The sequence below is a fragment of the Bombus terrestris genome, chromosome 12 (assembly GCF_910591885.1).
Source record: "Bombus terrestris chromosome 12, iyBomTerr1.2, whole genome shotgun sequence".
Taxonomy (NCBI): domain Eukaryota; kingdom Metazoa; phylum Arthropoda; class Insecta; order Hymenoptera; family Apidae; genus Bombus; species Bombus terrestris.
The window spans coordinates 4,916,420-4,941,353 of NC_063280.1; the positions used below are offsets into that span (position 1 = coordinate 4,916,420).

The 24,934-nt window shown below is 37.3% G+C and overlaps 1 protein-coding gene across 5 annotated transcripts in view; it reads right to left on the bottom strand.

The window, feature by feature from the left end:
* LOC100647350 (acetylcholine receptor subunit alpha-like) overlaps window positions 1-24,934 on the bottom strand; it is a 101,262-nt gene that overhangs the window by 11,325 nt on the left and 65,003 nt on the right. For all 5 annotated transcript variants that reach the window (XM_003399525.4, XM_012314644.3, XM_012314645.3 and 2 more), the window contains 5 exons: window positions 13,606-13,723; window positions 6,685-6,824; window positions 6,085-6,129; window positions 1,851-1,960; window positions 903-1,083 (listed from right to left, as the gene is read on the bottom strand). In XM_003399525.4, coding sequence (XP_003399573.1) covers window positions 903-1,083; window positions 1,851-1,960; window positions 6,085-6,129; window positions 6,685-6,824; window positions 13,606-13,657 — 528 coding nt within the window. In that variant the 5' untranslated portion in view covers window positions 13,658-13,723. The remainder of the gene's footprint in view (window positions 1-902; window positions 1,084-1,850; window positions 1,961-6,084; window positions 6,130-6,684; window positions 6,825-13,605; window positions 13,724-24,934) is intronic.

Sequence of the window (24,934 nt, forward strand, 5' to 3'; positions counted from 1 at the left end):
GGTACCGGGGTATAATAAACAACTCCGTGTATCGCGTAGACGAGATATTAATCATTGGAAATTTATGTACGTTTCATTCGGCGTACATCCGCGATGATGGCGTACCGTCCTCATGCATAGTGATAAGTTGGACCAAGCTGTTCGTACGAGGCGCGCAATAACATGCAAATAAACAAATTCGCGGCGTCGCTTTGTGCAACTGACTCACGCGCCGCGTTAATTACACTTTCTTAATCTAATTTCCGGTTACGCACCGTTCTCACCTACGTCGATGCGTTATAGTTGCTTCTACGAGCGAATCACGTCACGTTTCACGGTTGTTAAACCCCTCTTCGTCTGCTTTTTCTTTTCTTTCTCTTTTCTAATTTAAAATTCCATAACATGGGTGGTTAGCACAAAATAGTGTTCTTGCGAGTGAATTGAATGTTCTCGAAAATTGTACGAGATTAACGTAATAGCATCGTGCAAGATATCAAATTTTATCGAACACGGGTGTTTCTCAAAATTGAAACAAGGAGGACTTTGAATAAACTAAACGGAGATCTGTCGTCGAATTTTCGTTCGATATGTGGTAACGTTAATACAATCTTAGCCTGTAGAATGCATTTATAATTGTACAATTTTTGTACAGTGTTAATTGTTTCTTTGAACCAATAATACTCTTTTAGTCCTTTGAGATATAATTACAATTTGTCCAAACATAAGGTGTACTAAAACAATTTTTTAAAGTCGGCTGGAAAATTTCATCGCTCGTAATTGCAATTCTTAGCATAATTTTATCACAAGTTTCCCTCTTATCCTTCTTGAAAATTTCTAACACCTTTCTGAACACGTCTTGAATGAAGATGACCTCTTCCTGATAATGAGTAAAATGCGATGAGAAAGTTGAAGACGATCGTTACCTGGAAGCCATCGTAAGTCCACGAGCCGAACTTCATGACGCACGTCTGCTCGTCGAACGGGAAGTATTCTACGTCGATCTCGCAGGAAGACTTGTATATGGCCGGTGGCTTCCATTCGACTCTCCCTGTGTAATTTAACGTCGCCTTCGTTGCCAGCGTCACCTCGAAATTACCGTCGGCACTGTTCAAATCAAATGGATCAACCATTATAATTAATTGTAAATCGATAAAACTGCCCTTTGATTTTCAAGAAGATTTTCGAAGATAATACTTTTGTTGATTGTTTGGAAATTAAGTGGGGTTTAATTAATAACGGAATTTTTAATTAATATACGTAGAATATTTTTATTTGTCCAGTTGTATTTTTTTAACGTTAAAAGAAAAGTATATATATTATATTGTTAATGAAAGTTTCAACTAACAATGAAATTTTTACTTAATTTCTGGCGACGAGGAACTTTTATTCTCATATTGTACGAAATCTTACTTTTTTATTTCCAACTTGTCAAATACGAGAAATTTTATTTCTTATCTCTAAATTATTAAATTCGCCAAATTTTTGTTTATTCTTGAATCGTGGTAAATTTCTAACTTGTCAAATACGAGAAATTTTATTTCTTATCTCTAAATTATTAAATTTGCCAGGTTATTGTTTATTCTTGAATCATGGTAAATTAGTGAAATTTTATGTTATATTATTTAATATCGGACATTTGTTGAATATTAGCCAATGAAGTAGCAAGAAATACGAGTAGAATTTCATAGGGCAGAGGATAAATCGAGTTTGCTCCGTTATGAAAATTCCAAAACTAGGAGATTACTCGTGGCAGTTCGCCAAGTAAATTCTAGATGGTCTTTTATGTCTTATGCCCTCTACAAAGTTAGATCCATTAAGGAGTAGCACTAGATATTAACGTAATTTGCTTGGTGACGAAAAGAAGGCCTTACTTGTTATACAAAACTATATCGGGTCTCCATATATGATCGGATGGCACGTGCAACATCTCCACCCCACCATATTCCTTTGGATCCCACTTTAACTTGTAATCGTACCATGACTGCAACAAGACGCATTTCAATGATTTTATAAAAATAATGTACCTACTTTCGGGGAAAGTATGTTTGAAATAATTATTAAAGAAATCTGATAAAAAATCCTAAAGTACTCGTCAAAGGAAATTACTAAGTATACTTAATTCATATAAATTTACAAATCAATACTTTCCATGTAATATGTCATTTCGTATTCCTTTTGATAACAATGAAAACAATGAAACAAATCAACCCATTGAAGAATTTCAGAATACATATTAACGTAGCAAATGGAAAACATTTTCTAACACTTCAGCTTTTGTAAAATACGAAATAGAGCTTTCTGCCATATTGATGTGAAACGATATTTTTTCTTACTTTTTTTTTAAATCGACATATACATACGTATGTATTTACAAATGGTGTTCTTTATTTATCATTTAACACATTATCACGATCATGTACACTCTTATCAGTCACGCCTAAAAAAAGACTACTCCGACACGATTAATAATTATAAGTTTCATGTAAATACATTGATCAATCGTAAAGTCACGAGCCTTTCTTCCTCCTCTCGATGAATACCATATACCATTAGCGCTGGATTATTATTTTGTAACACCCCGTATATGTATAGAGCTGAATAAAATTCAACGAGAAAAAAAAAGAAAGAAAAAAAAAAAGAAAAAGGAAAGGAAAGGAAGCCCTGATGAAATTAAGCGCAACGCCGGGCTAAAAATATTCGAGGGGCAAATTATGAAGCAGAGGGTGGAAGCATGCCCCAGAATTGTATTTCCCGTATCGTTCGTGTGTGCGATTATCGCGCGGCCGTTTGTTCTTTTCAGCCTTTTCCACGACGGATTGTTTCCGTGAAACTCGGCCTGCCACGAGCAGCAGGCTTACTTTGTTCGCGACGTTGAACAGTTTTGACGTCTGTCAGCCTCTCCGTCGGATCAGATCCGGGGTGAAATTAATTAAAACGAAAGGAACGATGAAACACGCCGCTGATGGCATATATGCCGGGCAAAATGCCCAGGATTACACATGTATGCCTTGTGTATGCCACTGTTTTGGATATCTCGGGGAAAACGTGACAGAATAAAAAGAATAGCGGTATGCAAAGCTTAAAAAACGAACGACAAACGAATATCAAAATGATAAATATCAAAGTTATAAATGTTACTGTAAGTAATCGAGAGATTGAAAGGAAAAACGATACGAACGATGAAATCTTTAATCTTTCGTCATTTTCCGTTCAATTGTATTTTTCTAAAGTCAAGAAATATCGCAAGTTATACGTAAAATTTTTTATTTCAATTTTGTTTTCAGCATATTCTTATGAAACTCTTTTCGTTCGATGAAATGAAAGCAAGATTAAAATAGAAAAATTGGAATTCTAGAAAAGTTGAACTGTTGTAAAAGAACGTGTATGTCAAGGAACTTTAAAACACATCACTAGACACTGGTGGACTTCTACGTACTTACGAGAGAGTTAAGTGCATCGAAGAGCGCATAATACGCAAAGATATTAAAAGTATCCAAAGTATAGCACTTATTGTAACATCCTGCGGCTGGAACAAATTCCTTTAATTGTGTTTATAAAATTAAGAATTTGCATAAATATCCTCACTCTACATATTACTAAACGCGCTTATGAAAATTTCAGAGATTTTTCCACCGAATCCCTCGAGTACAACAAATGAAATATTTTTTCGACACGAATAATGTTACACGACTCGACTTATTTCTCGCAGGTGGAAATGTTTTCAACGTTTGAAACGTCTCGCATATTTTTGCATTGGAGAGAAAAAGTATAATGAGAGAACGATAGGAAAGCAAAAAGTGATTGTATAGAACTGTACGTCAGGCTAATTGACAGAGGGGATCGCAGAAAGCATGCGACAGAATGTTAATTAACGCGAAGCAAGGGAAGTCTTTTCTGGATATCTCATTTATGAGAGAAAAACAGTAGGAAAAGGAAAAACAAAGCGAACCGATGAAAAATAGCAGGTAGTTCATTTACCGACGAATTTAGAAAAGTATTCGACAAAGTTATTCTACTTTATACAATCTTCCAATTTTTTCAAATAATTAAACGATTGAATAACGAAACAGATCGTGCGATTTTTCGATAGAAAAGAAATCCAATAAAATAAGCGAAGAATGACGGCAGAGAACGAAACTGTGTTTAACCAATGTCTGATGAGTGATTACTGAACTATATATCTGACCTATATTATTTGATACCACTTAATTCCTCAAGCTACATATTCTACAACGTTTCCTGGACAGAACGTTAAATCTTTTCAGCTTGTCTATTCTCCGTAAGTTACCTAAGCCTCTAAATGCTTGTGTCATATGGGGAAACATCATATGTATAGACATTATCGACAGATAAATACTCCATTCTATCCCAGTGCTATTTCTCTTGATACACATCACTTCTTGGCCATTTAATGACGATCCATAAGCTGTTAAAGTAGATACAGTCGATTTGTGAGGCTGGAGATTACAATCTAACAAAAAATGATCATACTTTTTGTCGTTGATGAATGTACATAATACGTAAAAATATAGAAAATACCCAAAGTACATTATCCTTTACGATACTTCACAGCTAAGACAATTTTCTACCTAAGTTTCAATTTGTACATTATATTCAGAAATATTCAGATTCGCGTAAATATCAGTCAAGTAGTAAATATAGAATCTCATAGTGACTAGAATCATGAAAGATTTGCTGAAGACAAAGTGCTCGAAGATGCAAGCCGCCGAATTTCACGGACGTAATTCCCATGGTAATACTCGAGGTACCTTTACGCTAGAATTTCAAGCTCTTACCGATTAAATCGATGGTGGAAACAGCGGTTCGAAGGTCAACTGATAGGCAAACAAACGAAATTCGACGGAAGCCGCCCCCTTTTCGTTCGAGCGTTTGTTACATGTGGCCGAAGCTCCATTAATATATGCGGGAGCACAGAGTCCCAGCGAACCATCAATATTTGATCTGATTATATATCGGTTCTCGTCTTTATGTACTTACGGTCGTTACCTGGTGATGCTGTCTAACAGATTAATGGCCCGCAAGTACCGCGTATCCCATCAGCCGCGATCGAATACGATTCATCGAGGTGATCGCGGATCCAATTAAGAGAAATGGAGCGTCAAAAATGGACGAGCGTGAAAGCCAAGGTAAATACCATGGACCGATTTCACGTTTTGTATTATAAAATTGCCGATCAAACGATAACATTTGTCTTCTGATTACTTTTGTTATTTTCAATATTTTCCACGTTCCATCGTCAGTATTTTGTGGCTTGATTAAACTACATAACGCTCATGTTCGTGTGAAACTCGGATACAACTAACTCATCTTTTCTACTAACACATCTTTAACAAATCTGTTTAATGAAAGATCATATTTTTATATTGATGAAGGCACTCGGTTTCTTTTACTTTCTATCTCGTGTCTCGTATTTTATTGTACTGAAAAAATAAAATATGTTAGAAATAGAAAATAGAAAATATGTTAGTATATGTGTTAGAATTACAAAATAAAAAAACATACATTATCATATAGCTAAGAAACAACTGCAAGAACAATACGACAATTTCTAGAAATTTAATTACTTTATAGTAACCAAATAATCATTGTAGAACGGACCACCTTCTAGAAATTATTCTTTTTAATCATCTAAATTCTTCTTTTCAATCGTCTGTAACAATTATCTTTTCGCTGTTCGCTTGTAACTTCTCTGCTATCGCTAATTTCGTGTAAGATAACGATAAAAAAAGGAGAAGAGGGAGGAGGGATGAAATGGATGCACGGAAACGGATGCGAATCTGTCTTACGTAATCTACCGTTTGAAAGTGGGTTGCACGGTTCACCGGACTTATTTTGCGACTCTCGAGTGGAAGCTTCTGGCTGATTTTCGTTTTACCGACTATCCGCACATATTCGTGTGCCCGTTTATATATTCGCGCAAAACAATGCCCGGTGCTGCGACTGGAAATGAAACTTATGCAACCGGAACTAAGTACACTCTACGCTTTTTTAGACAGAATTTAGTTAAAGGCAAAACGTGTTATAAGATATACAAAGTACGAAAGATTATTTCCTCTCTCTCATGCATGTAATGTGTACACGTACCTGTTCGACCCAGAGGTTCGTCGTCATGATTTGATTTTTGAGATTCTGCAAAGAAGCAAGAAGAATGATCCTCTTTTTTTTTTCTAAGTTTTTAAGTAGTATTTCTTGAAAAATAATAATATCATTCGGCAACAGCAATGTCTAATGACAACGGTACACGAGTAATGTTCAAGAAGCACAAGGAGTAATTCTCTTTTTCTCAAGTTTCTATTAGTTTTCGAGAAATGGAAATAGTATTTGATAACAGTGATGTTTAATATAAACCGTAAAACATTTAAGACGCACAAGGAATAACACCCTTCTTTTCTTTCAAAGTTTCTTAGGGTTTTTTGAAAAATAATGTTATCTGACAACAGTAGTGTTTAATGAAAACAGTGTAATATCTAAATAAAAATGTAATATCTCGGAAACGATAATATTTTCCGTTCATCTTTGTAATGAAATATATATTTTTATAAGTATACCGATCGCTTATTTCTAACATGCTTATGTTTTTGAACCTAATTTAATGTTTCCTATTTCTCAACAATGTGAAAGGTGGACTTATCGCGTTTACTTCGTGTTACCTTCGTTCGCCAATTAATTTAAGGTGAAACTTACAACATCGATCAACTGCGAGAGTTTGAGCTTGATTTTAACGGTGAGGGCGTCTGTGACGTTGACCACTGGACGAACCAGCTTGTTGTAATTCGACAGGAGGTCGTCGTACAATCGTTTCGCATCTGGATTTCCTGAGCATCCTGAAACAAAATCGAGAAAAGGAATAAAAAATGACAGACAAATTGCAGTCCAACCTGATCGATATATTGGAAAATCATTGGCAACTCGAGTTTCAAACGATTTTCGATAAAAGGGGTGGTTTAACGCTTTTTTGTAGAGAATGGCCGATTTATCTCTCACGCAGAAAGGCAAACAGACTACAATTTGGCTTTCGAACGGACTGATACGAACAGTTCGATCGAGCAATGGAAAGGGGGTGAACAATTTTGACCGCTTAATACGCGAAAGCCACGCAATTCTACTGGATGTTCCTGTTATTTTCGCGTCTTTCGAGGCTGTGATTTAAAACGTTTCGGTATTTAATCGTGGAAAATCGGTGCGTTGAATTTTATATCGATGCCGAAATCTCTGTTTAGGTAATTTGCATTCGCAATGCAAGTATCGATAATCGACCTTCACAATACTATTCTGATTTCTTTATTGTAATAAAGAAGCTTTTAATGAAGCAGTCATTTCTTTATCGTGCACTTATTTTTGTACGGTAACTACGAAAAAATTTGAAAGAATGTCTTAATTAATTGATTAATTAATTAACTTAAACGTCATCATTTGTGGTAAGACAAAGAAATAAATATTCAAGATATTTCTACTGACCCAGGGAATACGAAGTATATCGACAAACATTTGATAAACAGATTCTTTACTCACGTTGGATCTCCCCGTATCAAGTTCTGGGAAAATTGCATGTTACATGTATTTGTCGATATTTGTTCCGAATCCACATTCAAACGCCGCACTGTGCAATGTAATTAATATTCAAACACAACGATGACGCCGAGGATACAGAGGATTCTGTAGGATCATGTATTTATTCCATACGTTAAACGCGATCCTTGCTACTGATTATAATTACGACCGATTAAGCCACAGGATAAAACGGACGCCAACGGCGATTTCGTTAGCGATCTTTGTTCAATGATACCATTAATTTTGTAATAGATTTCGTTGGCAGGTTTCTTCCCCTCTCCACCGTACATGTTATTTATCGTTTCCGAACATAATATTACCGATGTTTTACGAGTTCCCTGGAGCGATACCAGGATAGTTCATAATACGCGTCAACTGTATACGAACCAACGCTGGCTACAATTTCGGTTTTGAAGCGATGCCAGAATATTTACGGTACACCTTGCACACGCTTGACGATCTTTGTGATTCGTGATGCATTGTTTTACAATATTCCACGAACCGGTGTTCCACCGACAAGACGTTGTTTTTTCGTTTTATTTTAAAAAGCGATAAAATTTTGTTTTGAACTTTTAATCCCTTAAGGTCCAAGTCTGCAATATTAGCAGATTAATCCGTGATATTAGTAGCTGGGTTTTATGAGTTTAACCATTAAATATAGACGTCCGTATCTTTGCTATTATCACGGAGATATAGGAGTCTTTCAGGTTATTTAATAATTTCATTTATTAAATCGCTGTATTATAAAAGGCTAAAATTCTTTAGAAAATCGCGAATAACGAAATAAAAATATAACTTTTATTACGGAAAAGATCTTCCGACAAAATTTTATGGATAAAAGATTAAACAAAGGCGAGTTTTCCTATAATTTAGCTCTTAAGGGGCTCAAGATAAAAAAATATGAAATTTCTTCGAAAATATCGTACATATATATATACTACATTTCAAGACGAGCGGAAGATTGAACTGGTTTGCAGAGAGAAACTCGCTCGTGATATCTATAAGCGTATTCGTGGAAATATCTCTGATAAACGAGAAATGTGTTGCGAAATCTGAAAGATGCCTGGAAGAAATCGCGGACAGGTTGGAAGGAAATGTGAGAGAAGTTGATACGATATCTCGAAGGAATCGATCAGAAATCATCTACGCAACATCGCGCAGCGCAACGAAATAAATTCGAACGATTAATCTGTGTCACATACGTAACAGATATCGCGCGTCGTTCGTATTAATGACTATTTTATTTTCACCAATTATTTCTTACACAAACCGATTTCTCGTCTTCGAAGAATTTCTCGTCTTTTTGTTAGGTTTTTGGCGAATTCGACGTTTAATGGGGATTATAGATAAAGTTTCGTCCTATGCGAATTTTATTCATATTATTTTTCAATATTGCGCTACTATATATAATACTATCGCAATATTATTTGCAACCACTGCAGACAACGGCTTTTCATTTAATATCGGATAATAATAATCCATCCCAATCTAAAGTAATAGTAAACATTTAATTGCATTTGTCTGATTTTATCGATTTTCTAAATATAATACCAAATATACTGAGGTGAAATTTCAGCCATGATACAATGATTAACGTGATAACGCGATTAATCAACAGATTTTAAGGGCTAAAATAGCATTGCAAACTCAGCGGAGTCGTGTACGGTGTATTCGTAAATAATATATTCACGATGACGTTTCCATTTGAACGAAATCACGAGTTTCGACCGTCACGTAATACGTTGGATCAGAGATGTAATGATAACCTGTAGCACGAACAGATGGCCATCGATTCGATCGCAATCTTTCGTGAGTAATCGGTTAACTAGCCGGAAATTACGTGCGCCTCGAGCGTGCCCGACTTGGTTTTCGAGGAAGCGGATGCAAGCTGCATGAATCGCGGGCCTGCGTCGGATTTACACGAACGAATTCAACGTTTCAATTGTCCATCTGTTTTAAAAGCTAGCGGCAAATAAAACTACTCCAACATCGAAATATTCTTACTACTCTTTACCTACGATAAAACGTAGTAAAAGAAATCTCCATTTTTGTTACTCGAAAGATAATTAAAATTGTAATATGGTAGTAATTAAATATGTAGTAATCTAAATATCGAAGACTCTGACGCCAGATAATGTTTTCACTACTTTTGAAGCATCCTGGTATAATTAAATAATAATCTCAACGTCGAAAACTTTAACGCTGGATAATATTTTCGTTAGTTTTAAAACTTCATCGATAGCGAGACGAGTGAAATCTGCCTTTTTACAATCTGTTCGGACATGTCTTTCGGACATGAACGACGTGGAAACGGAACGAAGAAGCATTCGTTATCGACATCGCGACGATTAATAAAAATTTGTTCTGTCTCTTTAGAGATAGATTTTGACTATGGTTTGAACGTTAATGGAATCAGACGAACACAGTAGTTTTTCTCATCTCCGACGATCACAGCGGAGACAGAAGAGTAGTTGGAACACTGCTGGGGATTTTGACTGGAAGCACAAAGCCTTTGGTGGTTGGCCAATTGGAAGAGAGACTGTGTCACTCGTGACCGATTACTCTTATCTCTCTGCTGGTTTCTGTTTCTCGTTGAAGGTTTTTTAAAAGCCTGTTCGATAACCGTATCCTAAAACGGTGTTTTAGCTTGTCAATTATTGCGATTCGAAGCTTGATCTTTGTCAAAGTAAATATATAGATATTGATGTTTAACGTACAGAAAGACTAAGTTTATGTGTTGAACTTTTTCTAAGAAGATATACCTGCATATTAATTTAATGTATTACGCAACAGCTACTCTCTGTTGGCAAGGAAATCAATCGCGATTATAACATTTACACAATACATAATTGACTATAATTTAGTAAAACGTCCATAGGCGAGGTACGATTAAAAGTCTCTTCCTCCTTTCTTTTTTCCTTTTTATTTCTTACTGTACTTTTATAGTTTAATTTCCATTTTTCTGCTACCTCCTTCTTCCCACCTTTCCCTCCTTTTTCTTTCTTTTCACTTCTTCCCCACTCTCCACTTCGTTGTATTTGTTTCCTCTCTCTTCCTTCCTCCAATTCCAAGTGATCATCAGATACTCTATTCATCTTGAAACAATCTTCAACGGTTTGGCGGATGAAGTTTCGTTAGCAGACTATCCCAAAGACCATCGAGAGATTTAGGTCGCAGTCCGGAACCAACCAGAAGTTGGGTATTTGTGATCGAACATCTTCCGAAAGCTCTTCGGTAGCCTGCACGATTATCCACAATGGAGTTGCACGTTCGTTCAACTCCGATGCCGAGGATCGAGTTTAATCGTCACAATCGTCGAGCAGAGCGGACGAAGCTAAAAAGGAAACGAAACGAAAGGAAGTACCGGTATCGGTCGTCGAATCAACGTCCGTGAAATTGTTGCTGCCTAGACGATGAGCAATAAGAACTAGCACTGTATTACCGACGCGATATTGCGTTTCGCGCGAGACGGAATTGCTCGATAGGCCGGATGTATCGAGAAATATAGAGACCTGCGCAAGGTGGATGTTTAAAAGATACTCCGGCCGCGGTTCGAGTACCCACTTATTCGGCTGTTTATTTCCCGGGGAAAAAAACGCCGGCAACTTTCCCAGCCGAGATTTTCAACGAGAGAATGCCGCAGTTCCTGGTCGACGATTAGATCGATACGAGACAAAGGAGAACGAGTCGAGTTACCGATACGCTACGGTGAAGTGGGTTTCTCTACGTTTCGTATTCTTGTTCGATAAAATTCCCATATTATCGTACCTCTTGGCATACGTGTTTTTTTCTGTCTCGTGCTTTGTCTTTTTCTATTTCGATTATCCATTGGCGATCTTATCGAACCGAACTTGACATCTCGTTCCGTATCAGCTTTCAACAATTGAACGAAGAAAAAAAGCACGTTTATCTAACGTTTATTTATTGATAAATATACAACTCGAAAACATTCGTCATACGTGGAACAATATTTGCGAAAGGACTCGAGTTGTGCATCTTTACGCGGAATAAAGAAGGTTATTGACAGAAATGGTAGTAACGGAGAAAGCAGTAAAATGTTCGTACCAGAAGCGTAAAAATTGATTAGCGGGAGAATTCTTAGTAGGAATTCAGCTAGTTTGATATAATGGGTCCATCAGAAATTAATACATGGCAAATGTAGGTTTATTTGAAACCCGTTCAAATACTAAAAGTCATTTAGAGTTGCCAGTTAAATCCGGGGAAATAAGAATAGGTACTTAGCCGCGTGAGTATTAGGAAACCTATCTAGTTCGATAAGTAGTACAAGTCAACGCGTGGTCAGGCAAACGGTATATAAGTTCCAAGTAAACCGACTAAGTAGAATGGGATAGTGTTTGCTCAGGCAGCCCGTGCTTACACAGTTAAGTGGAATGAGTATGTGATTGTTCAGACAGATAGAACAAGATTAGTTTCTTCAATGGCAAGGGTAAATATAATTTAATCGCCAACTAAACGGGCAGAGATAATACTTTACATATAACTTGCCAAGATACCGAGGATTTAACAGAATTTAACTCGATACGCACTCTCGATTCTCAGTATTCCAACGACGTTCAACGTTCTCCAGTATCTTCTATAGCGAAAGCAATAGATTCTACGTTTCGTCTGTTTCTTATCGAATTAATTACGCGAAATCTGTGTCGACGATCATGAACAGGACATCAATTCCCACAAACGGAACATCGGTCGAACACCTGTATCACCGCTGCATTACAATACTGGTTCAACACGAACCGCATATTAAGCGCCTGTATCAGGATCTATACGGGTATGATGTTACGCACCTGTGTACATGCGCACCACGTCTCACAAGCGTCGCGGAAACTTCGAACCGGCCGTAACTGCCGCGCTTAATTCACCTCGTAACTTTTTCTTCTCGTGTCTAGCATCGTTTCCAAGTTATAGCTTGTCCCAGTTTCCCGTTAGACGCTCTCTATTTCTAACGCAGACGCGAAGGAACAATCGACCCTAGAAGCGTATCCTGACGAGCCGAATAGTTTAACAGAGATGAATATAAATTTCGTTCACATGCGACAGATTCGAACAATCTGAAACGGCATAAAACCAGACACGGCGTTAACATTGAAGTGCCGCGTGGAAAACACGATGAAATTTTTTAAGGACCTGCACTACGACTCGTTTACATAAAAATTCAATTGTTTCTCATCAAATTCAATTATCTACTAGATAACTCAAAGGATTTAAATTTTGACGAGCGCGACACCAGAAATTTCGTAGATCCTTTTCGAGAAATATAATGAACATTCGAATGCTTTTTCGCGAAGCGGTCAAAACGTTCGTTAACTATCGCTGGAAAAATGACTGGACGTTGATAGTCGCTATTGTTAGCACGTCGTAAAGCATTTACATGTGAATAGGAGCCAAGTGAGTAAGGTTGATGCATATGCAGCAGACGTCGTATCTTATTCCTACGATAGTTATTCGTCGCCAGTTATATTTGGCGGTTTATTGTCTAGAGATGATAGGCTTCGCGCCTCGCAGGGTCCGGACTTCACAATGGAATAACGTGGCCCGGTTCGACGAATTCTATGGCCGATCCGTAGCCTTATCAGATCGAATACAGTAGATTTGAATTTTGAATTATGCTACTTCGATCTTGATCGTTTGAACGTAAAGTTATTAGCCTTGAGATTGAAGCTTGGAACTTGAAATTTAAAATTTTCAATATCTGAAGTCGAAACTGTTTCTCAATGTTTGAATTCTTTGAAGCTTGTAATTTTTGTTATCTGAAATTTGCAGTTTAGTATGTATAAGTTCCGATTGTTCGATAAAACCTGAAATTTTCAGTTGATGACGCACGCTTTCCACAAACAACGCGTCCCCTCGTATTTTAATAGAGAAACGGTGTACCTCAGGCACTGAATTATTTATGTCTGCCGTATTTCTACAATTCGATGGGGCCCATAAACTGCGGCTGAACGTCAACGTCCATTTCGACTTTGTCCGCTAACATAATAGCCGCGAACGGCGAAATGCGAGTACCTTATTGTTGGGTAGATTTATTGAACTTACCTGATATGAGCACCAACACTATCCACATGATCCCCACCAGGCTCTTCATCATGTCATTGTGTCACGTCCAACTCATTTCTTCTCGCCTTCGTGCTCTCCGGACCCTTCAGTTCTGGCACTGAAACAGGGAAAACGTTGTTCGATTGAGTGCAACCATGTGCCTTGAATAAGCATTTGCAATTAGCGGTAGAACACGTTCTCTCTCGATCTATGACCACACTTCACAAATCAATATGTCACTATCAATTTTCTTACCCGATAATTTGTTTATCTTTTTAACGGTTTTCTTCTCTACGAATCACATTTTACGCTTAATCTCTAGACAAATTGAAATTTCGAAGCGAGGTATAAGTAACAAGTGCGATTCTAATGCTAAATTTTAAAGCTTAAAAGAGATACATTATTCGCGCGTGTTATCAAAAAATTTTCGATAGAAATTTGAAGTTTCAAGTCATGTTACTTTACTATATTTGTATAACTGTGTTACTATATTTAGTATAAACGATATTTTGAAAGAATTACGAATCGACTGATTGTCGATAGTAGCGAAACATTGTCACTATTTTTGTTGCTATGACGTACTCGTATTATATACGTATCAGTGATTAATTTTGTTCAAGCGAATGAGCGATTCAATTTTTTTTCCCGTCGGTTTAATTCTCTTTAGCGGACAAGTATTACAGCATATTTTCTTTTTTACAGAAACGTTTCTTAACGAACGAAAAGATATCCTCTATAATCGTTCTGTGTAATAATATAATCGTCCTTCCGTGTCTTTTTAAATTAAAAAAGCAGAGAACATGATTCGATTCTGGGTTATTTAATACCTTGTGGAAATAATTTATTTATCCATAAATCTCTCTACAACACGTCGCAATACCTCTATTAAAAATATATTACGCTATACTGAAGCAAAATTAAATAACTCGTCTTTATCAATTATTTATACTACGACGAATTCCAATTAAGGAAAGAAACGAGTTAGTTGACACGTTGAGCCGATGTTTTTAGCAAGTACGTTTATTCCAATTTTCCTTGCAGGAATTTACGCCGGTCATAAGGCTGGTGATTACGTGATTTCGGATTCCTAGCTGAAATTTTCGCGTCGGATCTCGTAAATCTCTCTTAGTTAGGCGAGCGGAAACGCGATGGCGTATCTCTTGAAATATCGTTGAATCTGCAACTCGGATACATAAGCAGCTTCTCTCCTCCCCCAGAGCTGCCAACCGTTGTACATTCCCGTCGAAACTTTAAAACTGAACTGGAAATCTCGAGACCCGGATTTTTGTGGATTTTTCTCGATCGAATGTGCATGCTAGGAAGGAGGCAAGCAAGAAAGGAGGAAAGGAAGAATGCAAAAGTGATGTATCCGGTTGAGACGTTGAAGAAAGCCAGCTCGTATCTATGCGGGAACGCGAGAGCGCGACCGAAGAATTCAAGTCGATCGTAAAATGAAAAATGATTTTATACCGCTGAAAGATAGAGATTGAAATTGTCTTTCGAGTGTTCATCCACGTTGTTCGCTGTTGCGGATCGTATTAGAATATTTATTAGGTGGAGGGAATAAAAGCCATGTAAAACGTGGAGTAAATGGGAGTTTTCTATGCGGAGAATGTTCATCGTTCGTGTAATGTATATTGTGTAACGAATGTTTTTTATAATTTGGAATTTCGAAAATACTGTAAACCGTTAAACTTTTAACACGTTATAAGTAAATGACAAGATTGCACAGTAACGAGCATATACATATGTATGTGTAATTGGGAAATGCTTGTCAAGTTATTTGATAATTCCATTATGGAAAACATTATTTTTATTTTTTCTGATAATGTAGGATTTAAAAATACATTTGCAATTTGAAACACTGTAAACATAGAACGACTATCAAGTTCTTATTTCCAATAATGATTACTATGATCACACTGAACAACTTAGATTAAGTTGAATTTGATACAAAGATTATCTCTATTTATATGATTTTCACTTTATCGATTTGTCGATTAAAAATATTAGAACATTTTTAGGATATCCAGTATAAATTGTACGTTTCCCGTCGCTCATATTCTCTAATTATTTCATTATAAATTTGTTATTTCACCGCTTCAATATTGGACCTATAATATAAATAAAATAATATACAAAATCAAATAAAATATTTTTTACAATAAAACTCCGAATACCCCAATAAATATAACGAACGCGTATGCAAATACGCATAGCCAGCTGAATATACGTGCTGATAAAATCTACCCCAAACATATAACTCTCGCTTCTGATAATATAATAATTTATAAGATAATATAATACAGTATCGTATCGGTAATTCCCAATTCGCGTAAATATACAAAAAATATATATCTACTATGTGAAATCGCTGCTATGTTAACAAGCATAAACGAACTGCTTCTAGGTCAGTCATCTTCGAGATATCTCCAATTTCTACATCACGAATTTCGTTCGAAAAATGAAAGAGAAAAGAATAGTAATCGATTTCCAGTGGCGGTAAAATTCGCGAACGAACGGGCACGTAATCGGTAATCGGTTCGCCCGATCCGTTCCAAGCTGCCGCATCGTTCCGCGCCACGTGGACCGCAGAACTGCGGCTGCAGCTCGATGCGTTCTGCACGGCCGCAGACTGCTATAGCGTCAATACGGTACAAGGTGAATCGCAGAGAGTCCTGCTACTGAATTTGTTGCCCACCGAGCCTACACATTTTTTTCTGCTTATATTCACTTATGTAACATTGCATTTCCAGATCGTATTGTTGCACCTTGGTAATTATTAATCCTTTCCGTAGAGTTAGCTGATATCGTAACACTGAATATCGTATCGACTGAATAGTTTTTTCACTTTTCTTTCATTTCTTGGTAAGCATGCGTGATGATAATGATCGATTCTTATTTATATAGATATCGACGATTCTTTATTGCATCTGGATATTTGTCGGTAATGAGTCGCTTTTTAAGAAATACAATTTATTGATACAGATGGATATAAATTTGATAGTATATTTTCTTGGTTAGGTGTCTATGCAAGTAATAAAGTACACTTTTTATCCTTATCCTTTGTTGGTAGTTGTTAATAATGATCGAATCTTATAGGGGATGTGATTGATGTCGATCTAGGATCGAATAGTACCTTCTATTTAGTAGGTTTGTGCAAAGATAATAATTGCTCTATATTGAAGATGTTCCTTTTTTTAATTAAGTAGACTTTCTTACGATGTAATCTTCCTTATTTAAATGTTTAAATACTGTAAACATTATAAGAGTTTTAACCGATTGCTGCAGTGTTCTGCTGTAACAAGAACTGGTCACATCAAAGAACATCATAGCGGAAAAAATTGTACCAATGGAACGAGATAAGACAATGAAATAGTTCTTAAGGCTGTGGACAAGACTCGGACCTCGTCTTCTTAAAAATCTATCGAATCTTTTGTTCCCACGTTTTTTTATTTATTTTCCCCCATTTGGACGAACTTCGTTACGTTCTCCCTAGAAACGAAAGACAGAAAGGGATCTGCATAGCAGAGATTTTCGTTGGAATCAGAACGAAACATGGACGATTCGTTCGCGTATGTTAAAAAGCAGGATAGATTTCATCTTCGCGTGCACGTAATCGTCTTCTTTGATCTTCTTTCGCGCGATAAACGCGAACGGCCGCGTTTCTCCGTCCGAGAAACGTTTCTTTAATGCAGATATTGCGACCTTAATTTCTGGATAGTTTCTCCCGGACTGCATATTATTTCTACTCGTCGTTTTGTACGGATTCGGACTTTTAATACTAGAGGGTAATCTAGCACGGCGAAGAAAAACAACAGCGGAATATGAGGCTTGTGTGCGTGGATCTGCTCGTTCCGTTTAATCCTTTCGTTATGGTAGGCGATTATGGTTACGAGCTGTTAAGCTTGTGTTCGCTTTATGTTGAAAACCGCTGGGAATTCTCTGTTTGTCCGACGAAAGCCGTTGATGGTAATTGTTCGTTGTGAAATGATCCCCATAAAGTAACTAAAAGTGGCTAGTTGCAGAGGACACGTAGCACTACCGTTAACGGTTGTAATCTTTACCTGTGAGTGGTTTCTCTGCTGTGGCAAAAGTTTACAGCTTCTATCTATTAAGACCGCTACCATCAAACAAAGGATTTATTTATTTTATTACAGGACGCTCGTAATACGTACCACGTTAAAAACTTCCTTTCCCGTTACTATTATTCTGATAAATATACAGTGACGAGTATATGAATAAAGTTGTCATATCGAATCTAACTTAATTTAGTTTGCAATTTTTTCTCGAAATAAAACTTTCGAAGTAATTTCAGATTTATAGTGCTTTGAAAGAAGATGTCCATTTGAGAGTAAAACTATCGCTCTCGATAGTATCTCTCGCGAATGGACACTGCACTGAGAGATAGCGGAGAGCGACTATCCAAGCCGCTATCGGATCGGATCGGATAGTCACTTTCAAGGCAGTGTCCACTTGCGAGAAATATTATTGAGAGCAACTTGCGATGGAGACCTAGCTTAAAGGACAAACGTGCTTTTTTAAATCCTATATTTATGATAGAACATGGAGATTGAAATGCAATTACGCGTAAAACTCCCTTTATTTGAATTTGTTGGAAGACCGGCAGTTTATGTAATTCAAAGTTCACATAATAGGGATTCATTGATTTTCTCCATTATCTATTGTTTGTCGTTCGGGCACAATAGGACGTGATAGCTCACACTCGGGTAAATGTATTTAATCAAAAATGTTCATTAACATTATCATTAACTAAAATTTCGTTCCAATAAATGGAGCTCCACTGCGGTTGAATTTTTTCATCCTTCTTTCGCCCCTCGCTGCATATATTTTTCTATAATCCTTTCTACACCAAAAGTTTTTACTCGCGGCACTCTTGTACCACCCAGTATGTTTGGTGGTGAAATAGCTCCGACTTCGAATGATTTAACGCGAGATTCCCCAGGCATTCGGAAGAGTAAGAATTGCCAAGAAATTGCCAGGTAGCGCCGGCAGAGCATTCGGCTGGCGGGAGTGGTCGGCGCGTAATTTCGCGCGAGCAGCTTACCTGGTTAAAGGGTTGAGGCTCTCGTCACGCGTGGCTGACGAGACTCGAGCAAACGTAGCCAGATAATTAGCCAGTCTCAAGGCACGAGCGAGAACCACCCCGACAGAGACGAGTTCGATCGATCGTACTTCGTAGAACTAACTTTCGGCCTGGAAATAAAAGCCGAACAGTAGAAGTCTCGTCGAGTGAATTCGTCGTCTCGACGCGATTCGCTCGAGCGAACGATTACACGGCCGCGTTGCGACACGATTAACCCCTCGAATAGATGTTTTCAAGCAAAGGTATTCGAGGAGAAACAATGGTCGATGAATTTTAGGTAAATTATTCTGAAAAATCTCCGTTTCCTCTTCTTGTTGATTATGTGGTGTTTTTGTGTTTTGTGATTTCGAAGAGAACGAGGCGTCTAGTTGTAGTGTCTAGCTGTAGTCTAGCTGTTTTCTCCTTTACTCTGTTTTACCATTGCATTTGTAGTATACAAGATGTTTATAGTAATTGGCAGTTTCTGTTAGTTTTATTAAAATGGGCAATCTTAATTAAGCGTGGTCTAATTTGTTAGAAACAAATGGAAAGCTAGTTATACTCTCTTTGTTTTCTCACTTCTACCGAGTTATCTAGAAATACTGTTCTCGCATAGTGTTATGGTAATTCCTTGGTAGAAGTGTATGGAACACCGTGAAATTTATTTGCGATGAAAATATTCAATTTCAACGCAGGTACGTTCGTATCACAAAGAACAGTTTAAAATAATGGAAATTTTCACGATGACCTGTTAATAATAAAAACGATTTAATTCTTCCCGCCTTCGTTGTCTCTATCTCAATCTTTATTTATTTTTTAATCAGTCTATTAGTAACAACGAATCTATTTGAAAACCAGAAGAAATATCCAACTTTTAAAACAAAATCACGATACAATGATTAAGGAGAACCTATCAATTTTTTCAGCAAATCACAGTTTCCCTTAATGATCATTTACAAGATCGTACAAATGAAATCCTGGAATTAGAACGATTAACCTTCATAAATTCTCTGATAATTAATTTGTCCCGAATCAGAAGGTTCTTCCTTAATTTCCTAGTTATAAGCGAGTTGTTGGAACGGCACTCATGCTCAACCGCGGCTACGTCGATCTCGAATATTCGAGATCCATTCAGTTAAAAGCGTTTCCTGTCCGCGCTATTAACTCGTTCACACAACGATTCACAGATCCGATTCAACGGCGTCGTTGCACCTTTGTATCTCGTGGCGATGAATGCGTTTCGACGCTGAGAATCGCGGGCAACTTGTTGCTGAATAAATTCACCGGCTTGCTTCATTAATTTTAATACGCTGTTTGCGGGTCAGATTACCTTTTTTATACGCGTCTGCTCATTTTCATCGCTCGGATATCCATTCATTGCGCGGCGACAATGTTCGAAACTCTGGAAACTTTAACTTTTCCATCTTGATTCTTCCCCTTGGCTCCTCAAGGAAGATCTCGTAACCGGAATTAGCAACAGCTTTAACCGAACGAGACGAAGTCATAGCTTACTTGACAAATCAATAAATGAAACCTGTTCGTGCAATTAATTTCTTTTTCTCTCTTTTTCTATCTGAATTGAAAATTAAAATCTATCAAAAGAGCTATTTTACTTTCGTAAAAAAAAAAAAAAACAATCATTTTCAAACAATATTAACCAATCGATAAGATAGGCTGAAATTCAAACACGAGTCTGCTATATAAACTCGTGGAAACGGCTCGAAATCCCATTAGTCAGCGATGAAATAAGATTTATGAATTTAATAATGGCCACGCATCGTCACCGGGGAACAATTAAACGCGGCACAATTGTGCAGCCGCATTACGGTTAAATGTTACGATTATTCTACGCTGAGATTGAACGATAGAAAAAGAAAAGGATATAAAAAGGAAGAGAGAGAAAACGTGTGGAAGGTAGTCAAATTCATAGAGTGAGCGAGTTACCACGTGTTACCTTTGTTAAAACGTGAATTTCGCGGAGCTGCCGACTTTTCGTGTCAGACACTTCGATGAAATTTCCGCGAGCCAAGCGAATTTTAATACCTTCGATTTCTATCGAATTTCCGCTTCCTGGTTTCATTGATAACATCAGAGAAGCTGAGCTTCGCGAGTCTGGTGAATCGTTGACCAAAAGTTAGACCATTTTCAACGGGTTAAATCTACAGTCGTGGAACGAATCGATAAATCGTAATGTTTGAGGGCCTAGTGGCTTTATCGGAGATCTCGGTATATATTAAAATTAGCAACGTTACTGTTGCTATAATATTATAAATAATATTTATATTTTTATATTATATTACTATAATATTATAAATATTATTATGAGATAAATTTATTATCACATAATAATAGGTTCTCCGATATAGCACAAATTATCAACATTAACAAATTCCATTTCACACAAAGACAAGCCTAACAACGATAACAATTGAAACTTGTCAACTTAGAAATACTAACATTTTAATCGTTGCTCGTGTTTTCACCGCGAAACCTCATAATGTCGTTGTTATGGCATCCTAAATGACGATCGATAACACGTTTTTCGTCCAACGTGTTTCCAACGAGATTCGAGAGAACGTAACGCCGCGCCAGGACTGAAAAGCATGGCTCGCTCGGCGAGCAGCTTGTAATCACGACTAAACTGAGTATCGACAAGTTGCGGTCGATAACCCTTTTTTCTCTCTCTTTCCTCCTCTCTCTTTTTGTTCCCTTAGACACTGATGGATGAAGGGCTTAGGACCTGGGCAATAAATCATCGTGGATCGGCCGATGAATCGACCGTCTCGATGATAAGACGATCGGCCGATCCGCGTTTTCCTCGATTGTCATACAAATTGAGCTTCGTGTATACGGCATAGCAATCGAGGGATTATATTTGAAATACGGGCAGGATTTTCTGTTTCTTTTATATTAGGTCGGTGTATAAGTTCAGTCTGTCAGAGTACATCTACAAATTTGATATATAGATCACGGGATTTTATGCGTTTACGAAAAATTGAAAGATGTAAAAATGCATAAAATGCATGGAACATGCAGAAACAAAGTAAAGTTACGATGTTTATAATATTTGGTGAGCGAAACAATTCTCAGCGCTGGTTCTATTCGTTTAGTAGATATTTGTAAAAATTTAAATTATAAGATTGCCATTCTGCTTATATGAAGAAAGAAGCGGACAGAACTTACGCAGTTGGTATTTTCTTCGGCTAAACTACAGCGTAGACGAAGATCGGTGATTTTGACGGATATTCTTTTAACGTGCGATTACAAATTCTTCGCGATTCGAGAAAATGCGCGAATTATGCGAACCAGTAAAAGGGAAGAATAGTGATCGATCTTGATTGGATAAGTTTCTTCATTAAAGATACTGGTTTTTGAACCGGTAAATTCGAAGAAAAGTTAAGTGATCGATCGTCGATTTGTCGATACTCGATTAGTCTTCACGTTCTTCACAGACGGATAATTAAATGGCAATGTGATTAAACTGCAGAATCTTAATTAAATAGCAGTATTATTGGAAAGTGGAAAAGAATGTATGTAATTCGTGCAAAGCATCTGCCAATATGTTATCGACAATTATTTTTCATAGAAAAATTTCGACGAATACTATCGCTTTATTCATTGCATTTACAGATGTTCGGTTTATTCGGTTCACGTTCTCTGTTTGTTCCTTTACAGTTCCTGTTTGCTTATTCATATTCTCGATTTCCTGTTTACTTCGCTACCTTGTTGTTCATCTTATTTCTAATTTTAGATTTCCCAGAATATCTCTACGTAGGAATCGCCCTAATTCTTTTCTGCGCGCCGATATTCTCTTCGTCCCCTCGCAAAAAGAGTAAGTAAAACCTTTCTTCAAAGCATCATTCCGCAACACGTCCGCAAACGGCAACAGCCACTTCGCCGAGCCTCGTTGAATTTGTAACATATCACCGCGCCAATTCCTCCTCTATTTTAAGCCGCGCGGTTTACCTTTCTCCCCAATGGAAAATCCAATTTTACGAAAACAAGTGGAAGATAAGTGGTGGATAAGGCCACTCCGTCAGCGACAAAAACGCATCGAGTCGAAAGACGAAATTCAACGGGAGGAGATAAAACTTAAATTGTAAGAAGAAGAGTGATAAAGGGTTAGAGGGAAAGAATGTTTACGCTGGAGCGAGAACTGGCAGAAATTTCAGATTCAAGAGGACACGAGTGCCAGTGGGTCGGATGATAATTAATTTTCAATGAGGTAAATGGATGCGGTACGTGTTCCCATGCCGTCTGCCTCCGGCCATGATGGATATCTGCATACTGCATGAACCAGCTTTTCTCGAACGTGGTGAGCTGTTTACAGAGGCTGCGGCTTGTAGGTTGCAAGCTCGCCTGTTAAATACAGTTAACCGAATGCAACCGAAGAAAGAAATATTTCGAGATAGTCTGTTCGCAATATTTTGGATGACTGACAATTATATTCCGACTAGAAGTCGAAACGTGATCCCCAAATTTACGAAAGTCCAGAATCTCGATGAAGCGTTTAATTTTTCCCTTTCTTCCCTAAGGAGTATCTACTTTATTCGGAAATCTTAACCGATTTTTTTCAGTAGGTTAAATGATTTTTCCTCGACCGATGAATGAACCTAAAGTCTAAACACGCAAAGCCAGTTCGATTATTTTTACTTAAAACTTTTCGAGCTTCCATGGGTTTCAAGGTTTCGAGGTTTCGATTGCTTCATCCCTTGTTACGATGCATTACGCAGGCAAACACGTAATCGTTTTCTACAAAATCAAAATTCCACTTGAAATTTCGGGAGATAAGTGGTGGAAGTTGCGAGAATTTGAGGACTTTTATAAGGAATGTATTTGAAGGCAGAGAAAATTGGAGTCGTTGCGAGATATTTTGTTTCGCAACGTGAGCGCTAACAGAGGCAGATAAACCAAATGAATTTACGAGACTCGGCGTCGTAATTCCAACACGGCATAGGAAAATATGAACGATAAATTTTTATTTACCAAGCGTTTTTTTAACAGGTTGCTAAAGGTTACGTGTTTTAGGGGATGATGTTTTCGTTAAACGAGTTTAATTCTATGTTCGTAGGAGAACAAAAATTGGAAAAAGCGGACATGAAAATAGAATAAATAGAATTAAGCGGGATATTGTGCTGTAATTTTAGTCTTTGTTTTCTCAGATTCGCTGAGAACGCGAGTAAAAGTTCATCATTCTATACCTATATCTATTCTCTACCAATTTTAATCTCGACATATTTTATCACGCGAGCCATCAGTCTCACAAATTCTTAAATACCAACAACTTCACTGATTTGTTAGTTTTTATCTCATTAATAAAATTACATCGATAAAATCATAGAATTCAGACTCAAGATCGAAGGACATCCAGCGTTTTTGCAAAAATCAGCTGACGAGAGAAACGAAGAGATGGAAGAAGGGAAGGAAGAATAAGGAAAAACGGAACCTAAAGCAAGTAGAAGACTGTGAAAATTGTTCGAAACGGAGACAAAACCAGTGGATTCCGCCGCGAGTCTACTTTATTCACAGATAATTGAATATCAGTAGGGGTGAAGGCGCAAGAGGGTGAAATTCTGTGGGAATCCCAACGTATCGGCCTATACAGGCAACCGATCGAGGCCGATTCCACGAGAGAAAGCTTTTCTCGGTGGAATCAATTCAACTGCCGGCTGGTTCGGCTCATGGAAAATTAAATATCAACGTTCGGATGTCTCGACCCTTTCGCAACCCTCGCAAATTTCTTCGATTCCAGTTCGCTGATAACGTCGACGGCTACCCTGAAGCGCTTTGAACCCTTCGTTTCTTGACTCGTCTTTACCGGATGGATTTTTGGCGAAGATAATAGTTCAACGGGATTGAAGAAGAAAGAAAGAAAGAAAGAGTGTAATACCGTAGATTGATTGCTGCTTTTTCTTGTTCAATGGTAAAAAGGTATCCCTAATGAATTTAGATGATATTTTTTCCCTGCAGTTTGATGGATTCACGGCGGAAGCTTGTTTCGTCTTTGTAAATCTGAAGTTTCGTTTTGCTAGATTGATCGAGTGGTAAAATGTTACATCTCATTAATCATGGACAATGTCTTATTATTATCATCATCTTCCGGATTAGTGTTTGTTTTTGCAGATCGATTGTTGTGGACAATCTATTATTATTAACCTTTAGGTCTGATGAATTTATTTATCTATATTGATCGAGTGGCAAAATGTTATCTATGATGATTATGGACAATTTATTATTATCATT